General features: G+C 41.1%; 1 protein-coding gene across 1 annotated transcript in view; it reads right to left on the bottom strand.

Annotated features, from left to right (window-relative positions):
• LOC126190835 (receptor-type tyrosine-protein phosphatase kappa) overlaps positions 1-24,970 on the bottom strand; it is a 707,747-nt gene that overhangs the window by 221,315 nt on the left and 461,462 nt on the right. Inside the window, exon 5 of the mRNA XM_049931411.1 lies at positions 16,435-16,575. Coding sequence (XP_049787368.1) covers positions 16,435-16,575 — 141 coding nt within the window. The remainder of the gene's footprint in view (positions 1-16,434; positions 16,576-24,970) is intronic.

Genomic DNA, 24,970 nt, shown 5'->3' with positions numbered 1-24,970 from the left:
GCTGTACTGCTCGTCAAATGCTGGTTCCTGTGCTGAGAGACAATGTCCCAGCCAATGTGAAATACTTGTCATCCAATTTTTCAAAAACTATTACATGAAAAATTTGATTTTTGCACATCTCACAATCCAACATCTTCACTTGATAAAGAACTGAATTTCTTTTTGTTATCTGTCATACTTACTGCGCTGTATCAGATTAAGTGAAACACTGCACAAAATTTTGAAGATTTAGCAGAGGTAATGATGCATTCTGTAAATTTTTTGCATGGTTGGTTTTAGCTCATACATTGCAGTAAACAAAATGTAGAGAGGACATTGAAATTTTATTGAAAATTGAGAGCAGTAGAATATCTCATTTTGTTCATAAGTTACTGGGTTTCATATATGACAGTTGGGCATGACGCATCCAGTTCCATCCATGCAGACTTGCCAGGTGCTATAAAATATTTGTCAATCATTTTTCAGAAAACCATCAAGTGAAATAAATTGATTTTTACACCTGTGACAGTCTGATATCCTCACTTTTTGAAGAGCTGAATTTCTTTTCATTACATATTATAGTTCCTAAGTAAAATATTGTGAAAATTTTACAGATTTTGCAGAGGTAAAAGAAAACTGCATAAACTTTGCATGTGGTCATTTTTAGCTCTTATACCATAGTAAATGAAATGTAGATAAGATATCAAAATTTTAGTAAAATTGAGAGCAGAAAGATATTTCATTTCTTTCTTGAGTTATAGGGATTTATTTCCAAAGGACGGTCACGTATGAACACTCCCTCATGTCCTTGCGCATAATAAATTGCGGTCATAACAATTGTCACATCTCACAAGCAATTCAAGATATCAAAACAAGGGTATTTGCAAATGATAGCACCAAGATATTGAAGTAATTCTGTAGCAGTGGTAGGTCGGGAGATCAGGATACATTTACATGTCCACAGCACTGCAGGAAAACCCATGCAGCATGTTTATATGCATCTATTACACCTGGGGAACTGAGTAGCAGGTTGTGTATATGTGCCCACAGCAGAGAAAGGATTAATATTGACTATACTAATGAATTAGCAGTCACATGTGTCTGGTGTACCAGTCATAAAAAACACTCAATTTATAAAAAGAAATTAGACAAGCTAATAAAAGTGCAAAGTAAATTAACAACCATGAACCTCAATCCAAAATCACATCACCATTCCAATTTTTCACACGCTTGAAAAAATCTCACTGATATACAATTTAGAGATTATGAATTAGAAATACTTAGGAAATACAGCTAAAACTACAGGAACAGTTTATAAAATCAAAAACAAATGGCATAAGTAAAGAAATAATATTAAAAAGAGAAGGAAATATTACAAATAAACCTACCTAGGTTACATCATCATAAATAGGGCAAATAATGGAAAAGATGAACAACTTGTTTAAGAAAACAAACATAAAATTAACATTTCATCTGAATAACAACTCGAAAGTCAAAATATCATTAATTAAAAATAATAGCTCCACTTTTCCAAACCCAGACTTCTACAAGATTTCTTCCGATGATTGTAGTTAATATTATGTTGAACAAACAGGTAAGAATTTCAGAATCAGATGTAAAGAATACACACAAAACCGCAAAAGCCACGAATCTACATTTTACTTGCACTTAAAAAGCCAAGAACATAAAGCAGAAAATATTGAAAATTCCATGAAAATACTTCACAAAGTACTTACAGGACATACAATAAACATTTTTGAGGAAATGGAAATTTACACTCATACAGAAAAATACCCAGAAGACATATTCAACCAACAAACAGATTTTAAAAACAAAAAATGCCTAAAATTTTTTATTGACATCATAAAAAAGGGTAAATAATTTTAAGACACACAAACCAATAAATCACTTCTAATTTATGTAAAAAATTGTAAAAATACTATCTCTGAAAGATTAAATGTAACCACTGACTTTTCACAAAACACAATTTTCATTGTAAACATGTAACATCACTGGAGTTGAAGCTGTCAAAAATGCTTTACAAGGGCACCCAAATACAAAGTAAACATATAAATAACATGTTCAAACAAAAGCGCTGGCAGGTCGATAGACACACAAACAAACACAAACACACACACAAAATTCAAGCTTTCGCAACAAACGGTTGCTTCGTCAGGAAAGAGGGAAGGAGAGGGAAAGATGAAAGGATGTGGGTTCTAAGGGTGAGGGTAAGAAGTCATTCCAATCCCGGGAGCGGAAAGACTTACCTTAGGGGGAAAAAAGGACAGGTATACACTCGCGCACACACACACATATCCATCCGCATATACACAGACACAAGCAGACATTTGTAAAGGCAAAGAGTTTGGGCAGAGACGTCAGTCGAGGCGGAAGTACAGAGGCAAAGATGTTGTTGAAAGACAGGTGAGGTATGAGCGGCGGCAAATTGAAATTAGAAATTAGCGGAGATTGAGGCCTGGCGGATAGCAAGAAGAGAGGATATGCTGAAGGGCAAGTTCCCATCTCCGGAGTTCTGACAGGTTGGTGTTAGTGGGAAGTATCCAGATAACCCGAACGGTGTAACACTGTGCCAAGATGTGCTGGCCGTGCACCAAGGCATGTTTAGCCACAGGGTGATCCTCATTACCAACAAACACTGTCTGCCTGTGTCCATTCATGCAAATGGACAGTTTGTTGCTGGTCATTCCCACATAGAATGAATCACAGTGTAGGCAGGTCAGTTGGTAAATCACGTGGGTGCTCTCACACGTGGCTCTGCCTTTGATCGTGTAGACCTTCTGGGTTACAGGACTGGAGTAGGTGGTGGTGGGAGGGTGCATGGGACAGGTTTTACACCGGGGGCGGTTACAAGGGTAGGAGCCAGAGGATAGGGAAGGCAACTCACTCACCCTTCACAACCTTTCCAGCAAACCTCAACCTCCTCTCATTGCACACAAACCCAGTCTCTCCCAGCTAATCAATCTCCCACTTCCAGCTCCACTTCCTCCAAAACCTAAAAATTCCAATCAACACAATCTGGAACCACAACACCCCAATTCAGTAGTTAACCTTTCCTCCAAACCTCTCTCCCAATCCGAAACCTCTGTCCTATCCAAAGGCCTCACCTTCAGCCCCACTCCCACATTCAACCAAACAGCTCTCGTCAAAGATTTACTGTCCTACACCTGTACTCTCTGCTGGAAACATCACTTTGTCATGAAGAAAAATGATCCTAATCCTACTCCTAATGATCCAACTCCCCAAGACACTATCCAAATTTAACCCTGCCTGGAACAGTTCCGTCCTCCGTCACAGCTTCCAGGAATTTCTGACACTGCTGAAGCCCAGGCTATCCGTGACCTGAGGGCTGACCAATCCATCGTCATTCTTCCGGCGGACAAGGGTTCCACGACTGTGGTACTTGATCGTCGGGAGTATGTGGCTGAGGGACTGCGTCAGCATTCAGACAACACTACTTACAAAGTTTGCCAAGGTAATCCCATTCCTGATGTCCAGGCGGAGCTTCAAGGAATCCTCAGAACCTTAAGCCCCCTACAAAACCTTTCACCTGACTCCATCAACCTCCTGACCCCACCAACACCCCGCACCCCTACCTTCTACCTTCTTCCTAAAATTCACAAACCCAATCATCCCGACCGTCCCATTGTAGCTGGTTACCAAGCCCCCACAGAACGCATCTCTGCCTACGTAGATCAACACCTTCAACTCTTTACATGCAGTCTCCCATCCTTCATCAAAGACACCAACCACTTTCTTGAACGCCTGGAATCCCTACCCAGTCTGTTACCCCCGGAAACCATCCTTGTAACCATTGATGCCACTTCCTTATACACAAATATTCCGCATGTCCAGGGCCTTGCTACGATGGAGCACTTCCTTTCACGCCGATCACCTGCCACCCTGCCTAAAACCTCTTTTCTCATTACCTTAGCCAGCTTCATCCTGACACACAACTTCTTCACTTTTGAAGGTCAGACCAACCAACAATTAAAGGGAACAGCCATGGGTACCATGATGGCCCCCTCGTACGCCAACCTATTCATGGGTCGCTTAGAGGAAGCCTTCTTGGTTACCCAGGCCTGCCAACCCAAAGTTTGGTACAGATTTATTGATGACATTTTCATGATCTGGACTCACAGTGAAGAAGAACTCCAGAATTTCCTCTCCAACCTCAACTCCTTTGGTTCCATCAGATTCACCTGGTCCTACTCTAAATCCCATGCCACTTTCCTTGACGTTGACCTTCACCTGTCCAATGGCCAGCTTCACATGTCAGTCCACATCAAACCCACCAACTAGCAACAGTACCTCCATTATGACAGCTGCCACCCATTCCACATCAAATGGTCCCTTCCCTAAAGCCTAGGTCTTCGTGGCAAACGAATCTGCTCCAGTCCGGAATCCTTGAACCATTACACCAACAACCTGAAAACAGCTTTCACATCCCGTAACTACCCTCCCAACCTGGTACAGAAGCAAATAACCAGAGCCACTTCCTCATCCCTTCAAACCCAGAACCTCCCACAGAAGAACCCCAAAAGTGCCCCACTTGTGACAGGATACTTTCCGGGACTGGATCAGACTCTGAATGTGGCTCTCCAGCAGGGATACGACTTCCTGAAATCCTGCCCTGAAATAAGATCCATCCTTCACGAAATCCTCCCCACTCCACCAAGAGTGTCTTTCCGCCATCCACCTAACCTTCGTAACCTCTTAGTTCATCCCTATGAAATCTCCAAACCACCTTCCCTACCCTCTGGCTCCTACCCTTGTAACCGCCCCCGGTGTAAAACCTGTCCCATGCACCCTCCCACCACCACCTACTCCAGTCCTGTAACCCAGAAGGTCTACACGATCAAAGGCAGAGCCATGTGTGAAAGCACCACGTGATTTACCAACTGACCTGCCTACACTGTGAAGCCTTCTATGTGGGAATGACCAGCAACAAACTGTCCATTCGCATGAATGGACACAGGCAGACAGTGTTTGTTGGTAATGAGGATCACCCTGTGGCTAAACATGCCTTGGTGCATGGCCAGCACATCTTGGCACAGTGTTACACCGTCCGGGTTATCTGGATACTTCCCACTAACACCAACCTGTCAGAACTCCGGAGATAGGAACTTGCCCTTCAGCATATCCTCTCTTCTCGCTATCTGCCAGGCCTCAGTCTCCGCTAATTTCTAATTTCAATTTGCCGCCGCTCATACCTCACCTGTCTTTCAACAACATCTTTGCCTATGTACTTCCACCTCGACTGACGTCTCTGCCCAAACTCTTTGCCTTTACAAATGTCTGCTTGTGTCCGTGTATATGCGGATGGATATGTGTGTGTGTGTGTGTGTGTGTGTGTGTGTGTGTGCGCGAGTGTATACCTGTCCTTTTTCCCCCCTAAGGTAAGTCTTTCCGCTCCCGGGATTGGAATGACTCCTTACCCTCTCCCTTAGAACCCACATCCTTTCGTCTTTCCCTCTCCTTCCCTCTTTCCTGACGAAGCAACCGTTTGTTGCGAAAGCTTGAATTTTGTGTGTGTGTTTGTTTGTGTGTCTATCGACCTGCCAGCGCTTTTGTTTGGTAAGTCTCATTATCTTTGTTTTTAGATATATTTTTCCCACATGGAATGTTTCCCTCTATTAAATAACATGTTCATATCATAAAAAAAGACAACTGGCATTTATTCCAAGATACCATGTGGACCACATCATAAAAGCTAAGACATAAGCACACGGTCCCATAGACTAACATACATGTAAGGAACAATATTATACCTACATCACCACCTTCAAACAAACATTTGATAATGGCAAAATGTCAAAACAAGCTAATCGTGTAACTTGCATCATTAAGAGTAAATAAATAAATGATGCAGCAAAAATTTTTGTACTTAAAATAAAATACGCCATTCTTCAACATCGTGCAAGATGTGCACCCACGGGAAAGTAAATTATTAAATGATGCTTTTTAATTAAGTTAATTATTGATTATTGGATTTGACAATGTTAGTAGTAGAGGTCAGCTACATTACCTTCCCCCATTACCACACATTTCCCCTGCAGGGACTTTCCGAATCCAGGAAGTGTTTGCTAATATCTACAGATATATAAGTGGGGGAGGAGGAAAAGGGGGAAAGGAGAGAAGCACGGATGTGGAAAGGACTACGCAGATGAGCTCAGAGGATAGAAGACGTGTGAGGCTGGAACAGGAACAGGGAAAGTCAATAGAGACAGATAGAGGACAGAGACTCTAAGAACTATGCCAGGAAGGTTACAGGAACAAAGTATATGTTGCTGGGACAGTTACCAGGTGCACAATTCAGAATATAGATGGCATGTGCTGTGAAGCAGTTGTTGAAGACAACTACATCATGTTACATGTCATCTTCACCAACTAGTGGGTCCAGCTGTCTCTTGGCCACAGTTTGGCTGTTGCCTTTCATGTAAATAGAGAGCATTTTAGTGGCCATGCCCACATAGACTGCCCCATAGTGGTTGCAGTTAAGTTGGCAGGCCACATGGTCACTTTAATGAGATTGTAAATGCTTGTGCCAGAAGTGGAGTATTTGGTAGTGACAGGATGTATGTGACAGGTCTTGCATCTACATCATTTGCAGGGATATGAGCAATGCTACATTCTCAGAAACTCCCTCCTGAAGCCCTACAGAATCCAAAGCCTAAACAGACTTGCAACACAGTAGTAAATCTGTAATCTCAAAGTCTCAGTCTCACTAAATTATCAGTCCTTTCCAAAGGCCTCACCTTTTGGCCCACTCGCAAATTCAGTGATGCTGGACTTGTTAAAGACCTTCTCCCCTTATCATGGCCCCTAGGGCAGAAACAGTTTATCAGCAACCCTACCATTCAGACTCAACCCAAAACCAATACTGAACATTGCATTACTCAGTTTACTCCTTCACCTAAGTGTCATTTTCTAGATTCAAATCATTCTCCAAATTCTACAGAAAGAAATGCAATCCACAACCTAAAAACTGATTCTCACCGTACAATCCTACCTGCCAACAAAGGCTCCACCACTGTGATTTTGAACTGCAGGGATTATCTGGAGGACGGACTCCGGCAGCTGTTGGATTCGGCCACTTACAACCCCAGCCACAGCAGGATCTCCAGTCTCTTCTCAAATCCTTGCATCCCTCCCAAAACCTCTCCCATGTGTCTCTTTCTCTCTCTCTCTCTCTCTCTCTCTCTCTCTCTCTCTCTCTCTCTCTCTCTCTCTCTCTGCCCCCCCCCCCCCCCTCCCGCCCAAATCCCTCCTGAGTCCTCATCACTCCCTGCACTCGTGCCATCTCATGCTTCCTAAAGCCCGTAAAACCAACCACCCAGGATGCTGTGTTGTGGCTGGATAGTGCACTGCCACAGAGAGAATATCTGCTTTTGTGGATCAGCACTTCAGCCTATTATCCATAACATACACTCCTATAGACAAGACACCAACCAGTTTCCCTACCAGCTTTCCACAGTTCCTGTCCCTTTACCACGTCACACCAAGCTAGTAAATGTCAATGTCTCCTTTGTCTGCTCTAGCCTCCCAAATGGCTAGGACCTTACTGCCACTGAGCACTACCTTTCCCATTGCCCATCTGACTCCAAACCTACAACGCTCCTCCTGCTTACCATGACCAACTATAGTCTCACCCACAATTACTTCCCCTTTGAAGCCAGCACTCAAAAACAAATCTGCAGTACATCCATGGGCACACTTGTACCTCAATCCTATGCCAACAAACTCAGGGCCATCTACAGACATCATGCTTAGCTGCCCACAATCCCAGAACTCTCACCTGTTTCCAATTTATTCATGTCATCTTCATGATCTGAACCAAAGATGAGGAAACACTATCCACATTCCCCAGGACCTGAACAGCTTCTCCCCAATTTGCTTCACTTTGTCCTATTTAGTCCACCAAATAACCTTCCTCTATGTCAAACCCCACCTTTTCGATCACTCCATCAGTAGCTCCACATCAAACCCGAAACTGTGGTCATCGTACCTGCTGGACAATTAGCCTCTCTACATATATGCTGAGGAGTTCACTGGCCCCTTTTCAGAAAAAGATCTCCCATGCCTTGTCTCCCCAGTCACCTGCCATCCATCACATAACCACTGTCCAGCCACAAAGGAGTGCCCTCTTTCAGACTCAGAACCACGTAAGACTGGAGCAACAGAATCACACTCTCTGCCAGGGATTTGACTAGCTCTTGTCTTTCCCTGAAATGAATAATTTCCTCCCCATTATCCTCGCCACTCCTTTCAAAATGGTATTCCACCACTCAAACAATCTATGCAGTATCATTGACCATCCCTATTCCATCCCTGTTCCCAACCCTTTAACCTACTGCTATATCCCTGCAACAAAAGACCTAGATGCAAGATCTGTCCCACACATCCTTTTACCACAGTTGTACTCCACTCTTGTCACATGCCTTCCCTACGCCATCAAAGAAGTGTTACCAGTGAAAGCAGCCATGTGGTGTACCAACTTCACTGCAACCGCTGTGCAGCCGTCTATGTGGGTATGAGCACTAACGAGCTGGTTATCTTTAGCAATGGCCACTCCCAAACTCTGACTTCAAGACAGGTGGACCCACCAGTTGCCAAGTATGTCACACAGTACAGTGTATTTTACTTCAATGACTATTTTACAGTCCAAGCCATCTGAATTCACCCAACCAACACCAGAGTTTCAGAACTGCACATGGGGGATCTCTCCTCGCACCATATTTTTGTTCCCTTAAACCCCTTGGCCACAACCTTCTGCAGCACCTATCCTCTGTTTGCAGGGAAGAACCTGCTCCCACTCTAACCTCCAACGTGTCTACTCACACCCAGCTGGTCATAGTCCTTTCCCCATTTTTGTGCTTCTCTCCTCTCCTGTTTTCTCTTTCAGCACTGCTTCACGATGCTGCACCTCAGCCTATTATCTTGTCCTTGCCATAACCCTATATTCTCTTATAGATAGCACTAAAGCATCTTCTCACATTCCTACTTTGGAATTACCCCCTCCCCCTGTAATGAAACAGGCTATATTGGGTCATGTGGAGGACCCAACACAGCAGGTTTCGTAGTATGCGATACACACTGAAACAGAAGTGGGTAGTGTATAAAGACACTTTGTGAAATAGTTGTAACGAAAATGTTAAACTGTGTCACACATCAATTAATGTATGTTCTTAGTCAGGTAAAGTGATGTAAAGTTAGGATAAGTCATTACCACTTTGATATGAATTTTGGGATGTTTTGAAGAGAAAGAAGAAGTTCTGGAATCAGTGTTAATAGTGTATAAATGTCAGTAACCTTTTTCATCCAGTTTTGTAATTATAGTTCAATTTGTTAAAATTCATTGTTTACCATAATGCAACTTAACTGTGTAAACCATTAATTTTGGAAAATCTTAACATTTATGTATCTCTGCAAGTCAGGACAATATATTCTTACAGAAAGCACCAACTAAAAATCAGTAATTAAAGTCATAATTAATGTTTCTGGAACAATATATAGAGAAATTCAGTGCAATATTCACATATTATGAAAACTAGAAAAGATTTGATTAAACTGGAGATATAACCTGATCCAGAAAGACAATTTGTATCATAAATAATGTTAGAAGAACGATTCATTAATCTTCTGTAACATGACTGAAAGCTTTTGGGTTGTACATAGTTATTCCACATTTTAGCCTTCAAATGTTGTAAAAAGTCACTTTGCATGTTTCAATTGTAATTTTGATATTTTAGAAATATTACAAGCTCAAAATTGTTTCATAAAATTGCACAATTAATTAAATTATGTAGAGATATTTGAGAACGTTCTGTACTGAATAATAAGAACTTAATTGTTAACTGTAAGTATGTTTCAAAATTACATTTGTAAAACATCATTAATTTCGTAAATATACATTATCATTGTATTTGTTTTAATTTCTACAAAAACTCCGTAATGTCAGTTTTTGCATAACAATGTCAAAGTACGTAATTGTTAAAAGATGTATAAATACACATTGTCAAAAGGCTAGACGGAGAGTGAAAAGGAGAGCGGTTGGAGGACTAGCTGGTGTGTTCTGGTGCCTGAAAGTTGTGGCAAATAAACAAGTGTAGTAAACAGATTAATTGGTGTACGTCTGGTAGTGACCATAGACTTTCTGCAGCAAAGTTATCACCTCCAAAAACGTAAAACATGCTGTGCTTCTGGAACTGGTTAAGTTAGAAATGGTTTGATGAGCTGGGATGGTTATGTTAGCCCCTCCACCCCCACACATTCTGTCATAAGTCTCTTCTGTAAACATCCCCCCCCCCCACTACACACCTGATATGTTATCACCATTCACTTCAGTCAGGGTTAGGTGCCCGGAGATGAAAGAGGCCACATGTGTGTGAGTTAACCAAGTACAAATGTGTGCACATTTTTGTAAATTTGAAGGACATATAATAGGTTCATCTGCTGTCACCCACTCAATGCCTCCTCTACGAGGCATGCACAATGGTTTTTTGCATTAGCATCCATCCCTCAGCATGTGCTTTTGTGTGTGTGTGTGTGTGTGTGTGTGTGTGTGTGTGTGTGTGTGTGTTTTCTACATATAGCATAATTTTAAAAAAGAGAGAGAGATGAAAGTGTTAATTGAGTTTAAGCCAGGAGGGTGTTTGGATGCATGGGTGTGTTGGTGGTAAGTTCCTATCCACAGAGTTCAGGGGAATGAGTATTTGGTGGGAGAATCCAAATAACCAGTATAGTATAGTTAGTACTCAGGTCCCTTGAGTCATACTGCAGAGTAGGGGTAGTCAACCTTTTCTACCTATCGCCAACTTTTGTATCATTGTTAGCAGCAAAATTTTCCAACCACCCACCTGTTCCATAGCAATAAGATTTATAAGGTAGGAAGGAATTTAACTTTATAAAATTGTATAGCAAAGTTACACCAAGTTAAAGCATTTAATAATAACTACTTACCAAACAATTTAAACTAAAATTTTTATGAAAAGCTAATGAAAATGTTTTTAAAACCTATACTGTCTGCCACCCACCGTGAAGTTGGAATGCTCATTAGTGGGTGGTACGAACCAGGTTGACTTCCGCTGCTGGAGAGCATGTGTAACAACTGGGTGTGGTTGTCTCTTAGTTCTTCTATTCTCATTATGTTTTCAGTCAATTTAGTTGTGGTCACACCTACATAAAATGCTGTGCAGCCACCTTCCTTGATGTTGATCTACACCTCTCTGATGCCTGCATCTAAACATCAGTCCGTATAAAGTCAATTAATTAGCAAAAATACCTACACTGTGACACCTTCCAGCCCTGCCACAGATTCTCCCTTCCCTACAGCCTACGCATCTATGGCAAACACATCTGCTCCACCAGTGAACCCCCCCCCCCCCCCCACCCAGGTACCTATACTAACAATCTCTTCCAAGTTTTTCCTCTCCCACAACTAACCAACAGATCTTATTCACAAATAAAGTTCCCAGACAGTAGCCTTTTCTCAATTTCCTATTAATACAGTTCCAACTTGGGAGGAGGGGGGGGGGGGAGAGGGGGGAACTGGAGAACCTCCTATCACCCAGTACCACCTAAGACTTGAATAGCTCAATAATTTTCTCCACCAAGGCCAGGACTGCCTCAAGTCAAACCCTGAAGTGAGATCTTCTGTTCCTGATACCCTCCTCACAGCATCCACTGCTGTCTTCTACTGCCCTCTTAACCTTCATAACATCTTAGTCAAACATTATGACATTCCAAAATCATTACCCCTATCCAAAGGCTGTTAACTACGCCATCATCCCCATTGTACAACCTGCTCCTTGCACTCACCCAACATCCACTCCAGTTCCACCACAGGTAAATCCTACAATATCAAAGACAGAGCAATTTTTGAAGTACACATTGTTTATCAACTAATTTGGTTCGCTGCTCAGCATTTTATATAGGAATGACCACAACTTAACTGGCTAAATGTGTGTGCAGGCTTTCTTGGCCAGTTAAGTAGCTTTGTCTTCTCGTAGCGACGTTTTGATGGAATGCGTCTCCATTATCTTCAGGTGGAGTGTCAGGATATTGTCGGTTGCGGGCCGATATCTCTGCTGGACTGCTCTCTGCTTCCCGCTGCCGGCCAGTCAAGTGCCCACGGAAACGCCTGATGCGCCTGGAGCGGCCGGTGGTGAGGTGGACGTGTGGGCGGGGTTTGTGTTCCAGCGTCCGCCTCTGTCTGCTCTGTCCGTGGTCCTTGGTGGAACGGATTTTCTTGATTGCAGGCTCCCAGGCCGTGCTGAGATGATAGCCACTGTCGCGGTTGATTAGGCTGTCGTGTAACCATATTTCTATGGACTCTTTGATTACTGAGTCCCAAAATCCGTTTGTACTGCATATTTTCTTTGTGTCCTTGAAATCAAAGGTGTGCTTCTCGTCAATACTATGTTCCGCCACAGCAGATTTGTTGGTCTGATCCAAGCGTACATGACTGATGTGTTCATTGCAGCACTGTGAGATGCAACACTGTGTCTGCCCTATATATTGCATCCCACATTCGCATCCGATCTTGTACACACCAAGTGCTGTCAGACCTAGTGGATCCTTGGTTGAACCAAGAGGGTCTTTGATTTTTACCGCTGCGCTCAAAATGGTCTTCACTTTATGTTTCTTGAGAATTCTCGCAATCTTGGCCATTGGAGGACCCACATATGGCAAGAATGCACAGCTCATTGCTTCGTCTTCATCCGGTCTCTCTTCTCTCTTCTTGTGGTCAGTCTTCAGAGCTCTCCTTATTTGTGTGTCACTGTATCCATTTTTCTTGAGGTGTTGCAATTCTCCTGGCAAACTTGTCTTATCACAGATGGCCTTGGCCCTGTGCACTAAGGTGTTGAGTACAGAATTGCGTTGCGCTGGGTGGTGGCAGCTGTTGGCATTAAGACAGAGGTCTGTGTGTGTTTTCTTTCTGTACACCATGTGTCCCAGGATGCCGTTCATGTTTCTTGTGATCAGGATATCCAGAAAGGGTAAGCTTCTGTTCTCTTCTATCTCCATGGTAAATTTGATATTTGTTGTTTGGCCACATGGCAGGGACAAACTGCTAGAGTTCCATCAACGCCTCAATGGTATACATGGAAATAGCTTGAATGTGCTAGGAAAGCTAGAAAAACTTAAAGGAGAAAACTGAAGGCTCAATCTAGATAATGTAGTGGTCAGTGAAGTGAAATGGAGAGAAGACAAGTCTTTCTGGGCATATGAGTATAGGGTAATATCAACAGCAGCAGAATATGGTGTAACGGAAGCAGGATTTGTTATGAATAGGAAGGTAGGGCGGAGAGTGTGTTACTGTAAACAGTTCAGTGACAGGGTTATTCTTATCAGAACTGGCAGCAAACCAAAACTGACAACAATAGTTCAGGTATACATGCCGACGTCACAAGCTGAGGATGAAGAGATAGAGAAAGTACATTAGGATACTAAACAGATAATTCAGTACGTAAGGGAGAGGAAAATCTAACTGTCATGTGGGACTGGAATGCAGTTGTAGGGGAAGGAGTAGGAGGAAAGGTTACAGGAGAATATGGGCTTGGGCAAGGAATGAGAGGCTAGTAATAGTGAATACTCTTCAAGAATCACAAGAGGAGGTGGTATACTTGGAAAAGGCTGGGTTATAAGAGAAAATTTCAGTTGGATTACATCATGGTCAAACAGAGATTCCAAAATCAGATACTGGATTGTAAGTTGTACCCAGGAGCAGATACAGACTCAGATCACAATGCCGTAGTGATGTAGAGCAGGCTGAAGTTGAAGAGATTAGTCAGAAAGAATCAATATGCAAAGAAGTGCAATACGGAAGTACTAAGGAATGATGAGATACACTTGAAGTTCTCTAAGGTTGTAGATACAGCAATAAAGAATAGTCCAGTAGGCAGTACAGTTGAAGAGGAATGGACATCTCTAAAAAGAACAATCACAGAAGCTGGAAAGAAAAACACAGGTACAAAGAAAGCAACTGCAAAGAAACTACAGGTAACAGAAGAAATACATCAGTTGATGGATGAAAGAAGGCAGTAAGTACAAAAATGTTAAGGGAAATTCAGGAATACAGAAACACAAGTCACTGAGGAATGAAATAAATTGGAAGTGCAGAGAAGCTAAGGCGAAATGGCAGCAAGAAAAATGTGAAGAAATCGAAAAAGAAATGATAGAAGGACTGATTCAGCATATAGAAAAGTGAAAGAACCTTTGGTGAAATTAAAATCAAGGTTGGAAACATTAAGAGTGTAGAGGAGAGAGCAGATAGGTGGGAAGAGTACATGGAAGGCCTCTATGAGGGGGGAGATTTGTCTGATATGATAGAAGAGGAAACAGGAGTCGATTTAGGGGATCCAGTATTAGAATCAGAATTTAAAAGAGCTTTGGAGGACTTAGGATCAAATAAGGCAGAAGGAACCAATACCATTCCATCAGACTTTCTAAAATCATTAGGGGAAGTGGCAACAAAACGACCATTCATGTTGGTGTGTAGCATGTAGGAGACTGGCAATATACCATCCAACTTTCGGAAAAATATCATCCACACAATTCTGAAGACTGCAAGAGCTGACAAGTGCAAGAATTATCACACAATCAGCTCATGCATCCAAGTTCCTGACAATAATAATATACAGAAGAATGGAAAAGAAAACTGAGGCTGTGTTAGATAACTATCAGTTTGGCTTTAGGAAAGGTAAAGGCACCAGAGAAGCAATTCTGATGTTGCAAATGATAATTAAAGCAAGACTAAAGAAAAATCAAGACACATTCATAGGATTTGTAGACCTAGAAAAAGCGTTTGACAATGTAAAATGGTGCAAAATTTTCGAAATTCTGAGAGAAACAGGGTTAAGATATAGGGAGAGACAGGTAATATACAATATGTACAGGAACAAGAGGGAATAATACGAATGGATAACCAGGAACAAAATGCTCAGATTAAAAAGGGTGTAATACAGGGATGTAGCCTTTCACCCCTACTGTTCAATCTGTACATCGAAGAAGCAATGATGTAAATAAAAGAAAGATTCAGAAGTGGAGTTAAAATTCAAGATCAAAGGATATCAATGATATGATTCGCTGATGACACTGCTATCCTGAGCGAACGTGAAGAAGAATTACATAATCTGCTGAATGGTATGGGCAGTCTAATGAGTACAGAATATGGACTGAGAGTAAATCGAAGAAAGATGAAAGTAATGAGAAAAAGCAGAAATGAGAACAGCGAGAAGCTTAACACCAGGATTGATGGTCACGTAGTAGATGAAGTTAAGGAATAACCGATGATGGATGGAGCAAGGCAGACGTCAAAAGCAGACTAGCACTGGCAAAAAGGGCTTTCCTAGCCAAGAGAAGTCTACTACTATCAAACATAGGCATTAATTAGAGAAAGAAATTTCTGAGAATATACATTTGGAGCAAATCATTGTATGGTAGTGAAACATGGACTGTAGGAAAAAACAGAAGAGAATTGAAGAATTGAGATGCTACAGATGGATATTGAAAGTTTGGTGGACTGATTACGTAAGGAATGAGGCAGTTCTGCGAAGAATCGGAGAGGAAAGAAATATGTGGAAAACACTGACGAGGAGAAGGGCAGGATGATAGGACATCTGTTAAGACATCAGGGACTGACTTCGGTGGTACCAGAGGGAGCTCTAGAGGGCAGAAACTGTAGAGGAAGACAGAGGGTGGAACATATTCAGCAGATAATTAAGGATGTAGGCTACAAGTGCTACTCTGAGGTGAAGAGATTGGCACAGGGGAGAAGTTAGTGGCAGGCTGCATCAAACCAGTCACAAGACTGATGGGGAATAAAAAGTTCCCAGCAATTACAAAACTAACACTGAAGAAGTCATAATAATATTAGCATGCATATGTACTCTGTACTTAACATATTTATGACATTTCAGCCACAGTGTCATTGCTCACTAGTCCAGAACTCATCCACAGTGTTTTAGCTGTGATTCAAGTTACAAAATAGCTTCATAAAATTGCAGTGACACATGAACACAATGCTCTCAACAGTATGATATAAACACAACTTGGAAAACAATATTTAATTTGTATTAAGTGTTTGTTGCAAAATTTGTCACTTGCATATTATTGAAAGAGTAGTAGTTCTTTAAAGATGCTAATGTTCAAACACTTAATTGTTTGCTACCTTTTGTAATAGATTATATTTTGTACTAGGAAGACTAGGAGCTTTACCATCACTCTTGAGATCACATTGAAACTACTTGATTAGTTGTTCATGAAAATATTTCGATCTTTCACAGGAATTTCTCAAAACTGCAGGTACAACAGTCTTCAAAGTTACTGGTTCAAATAATATCTCGAAAATTTACCAGAATAAGTGAATGTTATAACTTACTCTACAAGATTTCTGGAATGGGGATGGAGCAAGCATTTAATGTCATAACTCACCATTCCTTCAGCTTTTCTGACAAGCTTGAAAGTCCTGATGTGGAAATTGGCCAACTCCTCTTCCTTCACTACAGACACGGATATTTGTCCATACACTTCTGGTTTATCCTTTGCAGCAGGCCAGTACTGCATGCACATTACCTAAAATAAAACAGGTGTCATTCAAATGTTCATATTTTGTAAGTTAAATCATACATGATACAGTTTTCTGGTGACACAGTTTTACTGCATATACTGTGAAATTTCAAGCCATCTGATACAATGGAGTTTTAAAACAGTGTATTAGTAAGCACTGAGCCAGTTTCAGTTCAGAGTTGACAGAAGGTTTGGGTGAAGTAAAGAATAAAGATGGATGTAGAGGAAGAAAAGAAAATGGCAAGTGAAATACGTGATACAATTGAAGTATTAGATAATGGGTTGTCTGATTGGGGTGGGGGTATGGATGATAAATAAACCAATAAATATGACTAAAGGTGCATGTACACTAGGCCAATGAAGGTCAGCAAAGGGCAGCAAACAACAGCCAACTGCTTTGTTAGCCAAGATTTGTATAGTGTGTACAAGCAGCAAATTAGTGCCAATGAAGCCTCTGATGTTGGTTGCAGTCTGTTGTGTTGGTGGTAACATCAAAGCATTTGGTGGTTGGTTAGCATTATGACCTCTCCCCTCCTGTGGATATTGGGTTGAATGTACACTGGTTCAGTAGCAATTTGTCATTCTTCTAGAATGGGTGAGTATTTAAGTTTTTCTGGACAGCCACATGTCACACTTAGTATGTTTTATTGACTGGTTTCACTCTTTATCAAGAACACCACCAGGATATTTGGAATTTACAGTTTCAACTACAGTAGTTCGTCATTAAATTCAAGAGCAAAACAGTTAACAGAACTTCTGAGTGTTATTTATGGCTGTCCTGAAAAAGTTAATTTAAACAGTCATCATTTCCCCTGCAGGCAATGTCTGCTCTCACTAAAGGTGCATATTTATTCTGTTTAAGAATATTAGAGTATAGAGTGGAATATGGAGAGGGCACTGAAGCTGAGAGAGTTTTATTATGGAAGGAAGCCCCTATAAGCTGCAAATATAAAAACAAACTGAAAAGACTAGATGCTTGGAGGAAAATAACTCAGATATTAGAAAGGGATATGCATGGTGTGAAAAAGAAAGTTGTGTCTTTACTGACATCTCTTGGCCAGAAATGATAGTGAAAAACAAAAAAATTGGGAGTGACTATTAACCTTCTGCTGCAGGTACAGCTAACGTAAAAGAGATGTTATATTTGGAAATTTTAGGGCCTACACAACTCAGTACCAATCCAAAATCCGTTGTGTTCATTAGGGAAAAAATTCTGAAATAGTCTACATTCCATTTCAGCTTTAAAGTCAGACATCAAGTTTGTTCAACCACACAGCTGCCTACTCATTTAAAAGAGAGGTGTCTATCACTGTCATTTCTTCTCCTTTTCCTAATGATCAGCTTCTTGCAGTAAAATAAATGCTGCTCTTGCAATGACTGCTAAATCCTCTTCTTTCCTAATAATATCAGCCAGTGAAATTGTAACTGAAACACTACTTTGTAACAATAACGCAACTGGATCAAAGTCAGCAAGTTATCAGAGCCAACTTCGATTCAACATGGCCGAATCCCTTGACCCCGAGCTCTTCCATTGGAGTGGATGACAAGTGAAATATCAATGCACTGGCAACCCACGTTTGGCCAAATCCAGCCTCTGTCATTTGTTGGCCTTAATTGACCTAGTGTCCGCCCCTGGTAGCTGAGTGCTCAGAGTGACAGAATGTCATGCCTAACAGCCTAGGTTCAATTCCCCATTGGGTTGGAGATTTTCTCCACTCAAGAGACTGGGTGCTGTGCTGTCCTTATCTTCATCATTTAATCCCCACTGACATGCAAGTCGCTGAAGTGGCGTCAACTCAAAAGACTTGCTCCAGGCGAACAGACTACCCGACGGGAGGCCCTAGCCACATGGCATTTCCATTTCCAATAACCTAGCATGTATGCACCTTAATGTGGTTAGGTCTAGGAAGACAAAATAACTGGGAAATATACTGGAGAAAATCTGTAACTGGAGATGAGGGGATCTGACATTAGATGAGAGAATCCAAATGGATTGTGTGACACAGCAGCCATCAGGATTCTTGAGTCATCCTGTTGCACTTGTTAAGCAATCAGGTAACGGATGTTCTCAAGATGAACAGTTTGTGTTCATTACTGGACTTTGTCAGTTCGATAATATCAGACTCAACAGGCAGAGGAGGGGGATGGGGCTAATGGGGAAGGAACAGGCAGGTGCAGTGGTCGGACACAGGACTCACTTTTGAGAGAAAGGTATTTCAAATAAGTTTTCAGGCATCCAGATTTAGGTTATTCATGAATTACCTACATTGCTTAAAGAGGCACATGTGGGATGACGACTTTGAAATGGAACAGGAAATTTCCTTCCCCAACCTTTCATTATCCAGGCTTCGGATGTGTTCTGATGACCATATGTTGTGAGGGTGTCAACCCCAATCTTTGTGTCTTTTGTGTCAAAAGTCATTTAGTGAATGCATCAGCTGATAGCATAAGTAGTTCTGGATGTGATGTTCCATTAAAGCTGTATGCTGCATGCTTTGTCAGTAGCATATGGTAGGTGGGATAGGTGACAGTAAAAATGAGGCAGGACTCAGCAGGAAGTGGAGCGGTTCAAACCCACTCCCGTCCTCTTCCTCTTCCTCTTCCCACCAGCTAACTGCCTTATCACCACTGATGCAATCTCTTACACATTCCAAACATACTGTCAGTTGGAACAACCACCTATACAATCAGGAAAAGTGGTCTATCTTCATATTTTTATTTTGTCAAATGATTCTGGTTTCAGTACCAAGTACCATCATCAGGTCATCCTCTGGCGTGCAGTCATCTAGCTTGCCTACCCAGATAGGTGTCATATACACACCTACTTGGGTAAGCAAGCTAGATGACTGCACCAGGAGATGACCTGATGATGGTACTTGGTACCAAACCTGATAGTCATTAGACAACATAAAAGTTTTACTATGGCTTAAAGCACATAATTTTTTTCTAATGTGACTGCTTCTTTACAAGCCACGATATATACATAGTTTCTCAGCACCTTGACACTACATCTCACAATATTCATCTGAAAGTCTCCAAACAGAACTTTCATTCACTAGCCTGTTTTATTTTTACCCTTGGCTTTTTCACCTTTGATGTACAGATATAAAAAACATTGCCATGAGACCATGAATGTCACATCCTATTCCAAGCATGTCATGTGCCACATAAAAAAATATTTTTGTTGACTTCCAAAGTTGTGTACCCCCTTGTCTTGGTACATAGTCATTAATGGGGTGGACTCATAATAAAAAACAGCTCATCCATTTCCTGAAAACAGCTGATCTCCTTTCCCCAACTGAAATTTTTCTTATCCTTCTACAAACTCCAAGTAACCTTTCTGGCTGATCACTTCAATGAATTTCACTTATAAACTTACATCTACATGAAATAAACCAACAAGCAACAATACCTACGAGGGCTGTCTAAAAAGTATCCCACATTTGGCCAGAAAAAAAATATTTTGAATACCTGACAGGTTTGAGACACTAATCCCCTTCAAAGTAGACCCATTGTGCTTGCACACACTTAGCCCACCGATACTTCCACTGCTGGAAACACCTTTGGAAGTCATCTTTTGGAATGGTGTTCAGCTCCATCATCATGATCTGCATTATCTCTTCTCCACTCTCAAAACGGGATCCTTTCAGTGGTGTCTTCAATTTTGGAAACAACCAGACATGTCTGGAGAGTAGGGAAGTTGGCAAATGGCTGTAATTCCATGTTTGGCCAAGAAATTTTGGATCAAGTGGGATGAATGTGCAGGGGCATTGTCATGATGCAGTTGCCAGTTTTTTTCCATCCACATGTCTAGTCTTTTGCGCCGAACTGCGTCACGGAGTCTCCGGAGAACACCTTGATAGTTCTCTTTTGTCACTGTTTGTCCTTCCAGTGTGTATTCATGATGCACAATTCCACGGACATCAAAGAAGACAGTCAGCATCACTTTGATTTTGCTTTGCACCTGCTGCACTTTCTTAGGCCTTGGAGACTCGGGATGCTTCCATTGTGATGATTGTCTTTTTGTTTTTGGGTCATACTCGTACACCCATGACTCATCTCCAGTTATCACAGTGTTCAGAAACCCAGGATCAGTGTTGGTGGTGTCCAGAAGGTGCTGTGCAATGTCAAAATGGAGGTCTTTTTGCTCCAGCAACAACAACTTGGGCACGTATTTCGCAGCCACTTGGTGCATGTTCAAATCATCACACAAAATTGCATGTGCAGAATATTTACTCACTCCAACCTCTTGGGCAGTCTCCTGCACAATCAAACGATGATCTGCATCACCAAATTTGGTGTCCTCTCAACAACAGTTGCACTCCGAGCAGTTTAGGGCCTGCCAGAACACTGGTCACTCTCTGCTGACGTGCGGCCATTTTTGACTCGGGTGAACCACTCCTTAATTTGTGTTACACCCATCACATCTTCTCCAAATGCCTGCTGAATCATATGAATTGTTTCGCTTTGAGAATCACCAAGTTTTTGACAAAATTTGATGCAGTATCTTTGCTCAACACATTCAGTCATCTTGAGAGAATCGGTAATCCAATGAACACATTGTGTAGCACCTCACTCAGCGACCGAGAGGCAGCAACTGACAGCCCAGAACTGACAGGCCGGAAGGCGGGGACAAAATTCACACATGCGCATAAAGGTCTCTTCCTTTACTGTGTATAGAGGTGCTGCACTATCATCTCTATTTTGTGGAGGGAAATCAAAGGCTGGATACTTTTTAGACAGACCTCGTATATGCTGGCAGCAAGCATCCCATTCATATCAAATGCTCTCTTCCCTGAAGCTACATATCTGTGGAAGATGTGTCTATTCTGGTATCAAATTCTTACACATTCATATCAAGGATTTTTCCAGCTGTGATCTCTTGTAACTATCCCACTGATCCTGTCTGCAAACATGTGTGGACAGTCTCCATCTCCCACTTTAAAAAATCTTAGATGCACACCCTCATCACTCAGTAACAGCCAGGACTTAAATGCTTCAATAAATTATTTCAGCAGAACTGTGATTTTCTCAATTTGAGCTCTAAAATAAGGTAATGTCTCACTGATATCCTTTCCACATCATTTACTGTCACTTTCTATTACCTTCATAACCTTCAACACATCTATTTTTTAAATACAATATTGCTACTCAAATTTATTTTCATATTTTGAAATATACAAGTCCTTACCACTTTGAAATATAATTCTTTTATTTTCCTACTCTCCTTTCACACTGATAGGCTGCCAGTCAGACTGCTCTATCTTATAGGTTATCCTCCTATTGCAGTTTTTAAAACACACTAGCTTGACTCATCTATTCGATGAGGAATTAAACACTAATCTTTGTCATTTTCTGGATTCCATGTACTAGGCACTGTAGAGCCATTTCTAAGTATAGAAAAGTCCATTCATTCTGGCCACTAATGTTTAAAGTATTCTGTTCTGCCCCTCAAACTGATAATCCCCAATTCTTATCTTCTGTCTGTTATGGTAACACAGTCACTTCAGATATTTACAATTTTGTACTAAGTGTTGCAAGTGTTCTGCAAACAGTTTCACAGGTTTACTGAAACTCAGTCAATCTAATCTGAAAATGAGATCTTTCTCTTCATCTTAGGAAAATGGTGAGCGACTATCATTCGTTAGCTAAATTTTTACTCTATCACTGTAATGTTGGAGCCTATGTAGCCACAAAATTAGACACGCAGATTTCCACAATTTTCAACTATCATAAAAGGAAAATATTTATGAAAGGAAAAAGAAACCAAAAAAGATGACAGGAAGAAATAAAGACATCACTAGAAATTTTGACAGAGGCACCAGCAAAAGAAGAAACAAAAACATTACTAAATTAAGACTGAAGAGTAGCTAGAAGTTTTTCAGTGACCACTGAAGTATTGAGGAACAACAATGTGTGTTTGAAGTTCTCTGAGACTGTAGATATTGTAATAATAAATACCAAAGAAACCATTTGCAACAGAAAGGAATGGACATCCCTGAAAACAGCAATCATGGAATTGGACAGACAAATTTAGGCACAAAGTAACTGTGAAAAACTTTGGGCAACAGAAGAAATATTCCAACTGAGAAACAAAAGGAAGGAAATACAAAAATGTCAGAAAAAGATATTAACACAGCAATATAAGACACTTGGTAATGAAATCAACAGGAAGAGAAGAGCAAAGCAAAGAGACTGCACAAAAATTGGAGAAATCAAAAAGAAATCGTCATCAGGAGAAGTTTTTCACAGTCACTTTGTGCCCAAATTTGTCTGTCCAGTCCCATCATTGGTATTTTCAGGGATGTCCATTCCTTTCTGTTGCAAATGGTTTCTTTGGTATTTATTATGTGAAATTAAATCCGGGGGTGTTAACATTAAGAGTCCAAAGGAATTCCATGGTTAAACACAAAAGACGGCGCATAGGTAGAAAGAGCACATTGATAGATCCTTTGCAGACCTGTAAAACAAAGCAGCAGGGATGAATAACATCCATTTGGATTTTCTAAAAATCCTCTACTTTCAACAATGGTGTACCACAGTTTTCTGTCTTTTCATAATTTCATGAATTATACATAGAACAGTGGGATCTGTCAATTGAAACATGGCTCAACTTCTTTTTAGAATATTGCTGTTTTATTGCATTCTATTTTTCTTTGGTCAATAATTGCTGCCTTGAAAGGTGGTATATGGATTGTCAGATAGGTTTGCATGCTTCATATTATCACGTAATTATCAAACATGTTTCATGTGTTGTTGCTGTTATTTGCATCATCAGTTAGACAGTGTTTTACTTGACCATAATAATAATTTGGAGTTAATTCATCTTAGTGGGGTGTCACTAATGAAGAAATTTAATATATTATTGAGAACTCTTATACCAAATCTGTAAGCGAATTATTAGACTCAGATGTTGATTTTTTGTCAGAGACAACTGACAATGAAGATAGCTAGACTGAGGAGGAATTTCCATTGTTAGGCCTTTCTTCATCACAAATCTCGCCCCCAAAACACTGCTTGTGCCGTTAAAAAGAATGATTTAACATTCATTTGGACACGCATGCATGCACTGCGATGACTACAGCCGTTATGAAACACATGAAATGTATTTGTAATTGAGAATAGGGACAATCATCAGTGTCTAAGAGAATGATGACAATGAAAATAGTCTGGGCCTGGTCTTTCAGCTGGCAGCAGGGATGGCATGACCTTCTGGACCTTCAACGCCTCCATCTCCAAGCCAGCTGGTGATGTTCCAGTGAGAGACTCTCACAGAGGCCTTATCCGCTACTGCCCCCACTGTGCCCTACACCATCCTACTTCGACTGTGGAACAGAGAGACAGTGGGACTATCTCCCTTGCCTACCACTGTGGAACTCATGGAATTTGAACCATTGCACTCTTTCCCTGGCTTGCCAGTGGCACAGTCCTCACCCCTACCTGACCACCCCAGGCTCTGCAGTCTTCCACCAGTCTGGCAGAACAAGATGTGTCGGTATGCTTCGATGGTTGATTTGTTGCTGGGGAATCTTGCACCCTCGCCAGTCCTGCAACAGAGGTCATGGCTCAAACTGGACCATTTTTGGTCTTTTGTCACCATTTCAGAGGGTAGAGATTTAGTATCCCTGCTGGCAGAAATAGAGATTGATGCAGGGAAGCTGCATAGTTCAAGTGGCAGATTAGAACAGAATTTTGTCATGGATGGTATGTGTGAACAATGGCTTGGGCAGAGCCACTGATCCAGGTGTTTACCTGCCACCAGCAACAGGCCTGATCCACCAGTCCTGATGCTGAGACTTCGGAGTCTTGGAGAGGAAGAAAATAGTTCTTGTAACTTACATATGTACTAAAGATGTAATACTAAGTTATATACTACAGACTACATTAAAAAGACCAGGTATATAAAATCTTATCCCAAAAAATTTCTCGAAGTCATTCATAAATCTGAATGGGTGGCATTAAAAAGAAGAACATATAACAGAACATAAAATGAAACTAAAGAAAATACTGGCTATATTAGTTAAATCTTGTTGATCAATTGATGTAGACTGCTGTGTTTATTGTTGATACAGACACTACTTGAATGCCAGTCAGGATGAGAATAGCACCAGTTGACCACCTAAAGTTTCTCTTGGAAAATATTCCCTTTTGTGTCTACGGAACACTAGTGCTGCTCAGGCAGAATGTTTTCATTAACAAAATGAGACAAATTCTCCTCTCTCTCTACTGCAGCCAACACTTTAGTTCCTGTTGACAATGCCACAAGCTTGCAAGCAGGCATGTTTTTTGATAGCAGACTAAGTGTACATCTTCAAATGTTTATTAGACATATTACAATTGTGGTTGTGCATAATTATGAAATAACACTAAAATGAAGTTTTATGTTTATCTAAGGAAGCAA

This window comes from Schistocerca cancellata, chromosome 6, assembly GCF_023864275.1.
Source record: "Schistocerca cancellata isolate TAMUIC-IGC-003103 chromosome 6, iqSchCanc2.1, whole genome shotgun sequence".
NCBI classification, from domain to species: domain Eukaryota; kingdom Metazoa; phylum Arthropoda; class Insecta; order Orthoptera; family Acrididae; genus Schistocerca; species Schistocerca cancellata.
This window is presented reverse-complemented; position numbering and strand designations above follow the sequence as displayed.